Below are 3,591 nucleotides of genomic sequence, written 5' to 3' on the forward strand. Positions count from 1 at the left end.
TCAAGTAATTTTAAAGAATTTTAATACAAACTTAATATAAACTATTTCAGTCCCTCTTAACATGTAAGACACTGACTCAAAATACTTTTATACCTTTTTTCAAGTATTGCACAATGTAGGTACAAAATTAATATTTACGATTACATTTTCTTCCATAATATATAGCAAAAATCTTTAAACTTTTAACAGAAAATACAATTTGTGTTTCTTTTGAAAAAAGCAAATATTTCGTACATTTTAATTCCACCACTAAGGAATATTCTGTACACAACTTTTTTAACTTTTTTTTTTAGAATTGATGTCTTTAAGATGGATATTTTACAATTTCAGTAAAAAAAATACAACATGAAGCTGCTGCAGCTGTCACAGATCACTGTAGTAAAAAGATATAAATGCAATACCATGTTGTAGAAACAATATATATACTCTGATATTTTACAAACTTTGTACTAAATTAAATTATACAATTAGAAAAAGACCAATAAACCCACCTATTAGTGCCAATTTTTTATATGTATATACACATATGGCTTTGTACATATATGTATATGCACATGAAAAAAATCAGCCACGTCCTTGCTATATCTTAAATACTGTAAGAGGCCATATTTTAAGAGTATATTTTTGTAATGTACAGTCAGTATAAAATAATTTTGTGCTTGGTTGGCAAATGAAAAAATGATGCATGTCATATTTATCTAACCAAGCCTGAATGTATTCATACTACAAGCCTTAAAAAAAATCTCAAGAGGTGGAAAAAAAGATACACCCTTGGGTACGTGCATTTAACTTGTACAATAGTATTTACTTGTATTTCACTTTCGGTTTATTTTTTAGTTAGCCATGACTGGCTGGAATTGCTGGTTAGAATACTGCATGTTGTTTAAACTAAAATTCAAGCCATCCACAAAAGACTTCTCATTTAGACCTCCATAGGCTGCAAACATATCAAAGGCATTACTGTACTGGAGAGGACTGAGGTTAAGGGGGCTGTCACCAGGAAAGATGCTACTGGTACTACCTTGACCCTGCATGTTGGGGAAAATGAACTCCTTTGCGTTAGGAGACAGGGCAGAAGTCTTCTGCTGTTGCTGTTGCTGCTGCTGACTGCCTAGGCCAAGCCCGTAGAGAGAGTGCATGGAGGAGGAGAGGGCCTTCTGCTTCAACAGGTCATTGACATTCAAGCCAAGGTTGGTGGGAGAGGTGCGAGCGACCTTGTTGCCACGGCCGCTATTCTTCATTTTGGTCGAGCCAAACTTGGTGGCAGCAAATGTGGCAGTGGTGAAGGTTAAAGGCTGAGTGGAGCGGGGCATGAAAGTTGGGCTCACAGCAGCAGAGTGACCAAAGGGAGGAGAAGGAGAACTAGACACTGAAGATGCTGGGTCACTAATTGGCATGAACACCTGGGCCTCTGGGTTAAAGCTGTTCTTGATCTCCTTATCCAACTCACATCCATTTTCATTATCATCCACATAAAGCACTTTCACTGGTCCCTTTTCACCGATTTGGTATGAAACCTCAAATGGGTCAATCCAAACACTAAGATCCTGAGGCAAGTTGCCACGAACATCATCAATGTCCAAACCACTCTCTTTGGATGCTTGTTCTATGACTGGGTCCACTTTCTCTCCTATATGAATACATCTAAACCCTGATCCTTTGTATGGCTTTTCTGGATACCAGTGCCCTTCATACTTCTTCTTAAGAAGTCTTTCAAGCTCTTCACCGAAAATGTTGACACGTCGTCTGGGAAGCTTATTGTACAAATAGGAAATAATAAAATTGAGTGCTACTTGGATTTCAAGCTGCATAGCTGCTATGCCACAGAGTTATAAGTCTTTTTCAAAACCCGAAGAAGAAAGTGTTCAAGACGCCACAGGGAAACAGAATTTCATTCAAAGTGCTGATTCGAGTTGATTATTATCCTTCACCTTGAGTGCTCTTGCTCCTTTAAGAAAAAACAAAAGCAAACACATCCAAATAAGGAAAGGGTAAGATCAAGCTCCGAGGCCTATTCTTTCAGCTTCGCTTTCTGCAGAAAATAGGTTACTTTTTAAGTCAGAAAATGTGCATCAAACTCTTGGTGTTCCTGCCCGAGGAAGGTGAGGCTGTCAGCTCCATTCAGCCTGACTTCCAAACAGCTCGGCAGAGATGGGCCTGTGTTTACACATACAGCATGGGGCACTTCCAAATCACATGAGCTGCTTGTTTAGTTATTCACAAAGCAGCAAGGATAATTTTTAAGACATCACAGAACTGTCAAGGCTGTCAGGGGTTCAATTACCAACCCGTATTCAGAAGATTTATAGTACTCAGCTGCAAAATTTAGCACCAGACTATTAGCATAGCCTGAAAGGTCTTAGTCCAGGGGTCATTAATCATTTGAAAGTTTGCAAACACGTTGACTGCACCGTGAGCTGCAGAATTATAAAAATGCTAACAATTGCATTAGAAGGTCTCATGCAAATAACTGAAACGATGCAACATTTAAGCCCAAGAAAATCATCCACATGAGCTGTGTGCGGGCGAAACCATGCAAAGTGAGGAGAAAATGTCTGCTGTGCACACAGAGCAGCTCTTCCCCACACAGCTCCAACTGTAACGCAGAGAGGGCACACAGAAGAGATGCCACAAGGGTGGCCATGACTGTGAATTATAACAAATTAATCCACAAATTTTTCCCTTTCTGCAAATTTTCCCCTATTTTCAGATGAAAGATACAATTCTATACTCCACTATTAGATCTCGCTGTCTGTAGCTCAGGTTTCCAAAAGTTACAGAGCTCACAAGGCTTTTGATAGCCTCAAAGCCTTTCTCCTTCTCCATGACTCCATTTTCTATTTAATGCAAGATCTGGTTGCCACTCCTTCACAGAGGACAAAAGAGAAATTAGCTGCTTAAAGTTAGAGAAGCGACAAGAATCAGGTATTAGCCCAAGCACTGTTAACACAAATCCTGCAGTACCTTGGCATAAAAGTCCTCACCCACAAACACCTCTGTCAAAAAGTTCCAATGAAACAAAATATGGGGTTTTTTTGGTTTCTTTTTTTGACTCGAGCTAAAAGCCCCAAAGAGATTTTCAATTAACAGTGGCCTTTTCTGCACTGCATCACCAGGAACAAAATTTAGCGTCGCTGTCACTAAAGATTAGGGAAATCAAAGTCAATATCAAAATCCTTTAACAATGTGGCTACACTGCTTTTTTTTTTTTTTTAAATTAATATCTTGCTCCAAATAATCTCCTTTTAAAGTCTGGAACCCTATTTCCAAGGCACTCGTGTTCTCCCCAACATGGTATGGGAATACTTTGAAAGCCTGGATGATAAGGCGACCTTTAAACGTTTGCTGGATCAGCACCGGGTGGGGATAAGGAAAAGATCAAGGGCAAACAGAAGATATTTACAAAAGGGGCACAATCAGTCCAGAAAAGCTGATTGGGTAGTTCAATGGGGCATTTAAAAATGATTTATGAATCCATCTGGTTTGTTTCCCTTCCCCCACGTCCTTTAAGGAAAAAAATGATCCTTTCCAAGCCTCACCGAGGGTTGACATGATAAAATTCTTCTAAGCCAAACCGACCCAGGGCACAAA

At 39.2% G+C, this 3,591-nt stretch overlaps 1 protein-coding gene across 1 annotated transcript; it reads right to left on the reverse strand.

The window, feature by feature from the left end:
- Positions 1-5: 5 nt before the first annotated feature.
- Positions 6-2,023, reverse strand: TOB1 (transducer of ERBB2, 1). Its single transcript, XM_009083789.1, has one exon. The coding sequence runs from the start codon at positions 1,809-1,811 to the stop codon at positions 834-836; it is 978 nt and encodes a 325-aa protein (XP_009082037.1). The 5' UTR covers positions 1,812-2,023; the 3' UTR covers positions 6-833.
- Between the last annotated feature and the right edge of the window lie 1,568 nt (positions 2,024-3,591).

The sequence above is a fragment of the Acanthisitta chloris genome, unplaced genomic scaffold (genome assembly GCF_000695815.1).
Source record: "Acanthisitta chloris isolate BGI_N310 unplaced genomic scaffold, ASM69581v1 scaffold17230, whole genome shotgun sequence".
Classification (NCBI taxonomy): Eukaryota; Metazoa; Chordata; class Aves; order Passeriformes; family Acanthisittidae; genus Acanthisitta; species Acanthisitta chloris.

Bases quoted from the DNA above. Each gene is read 5' to 3' on its own strand.
- TOB1 (XM_009083789.1), bottom strand. From the start codon at position 1,811: ATGCAGCTTGAAATCCAAGTAGCACTCAATTTTATTATTTCCTATTTG.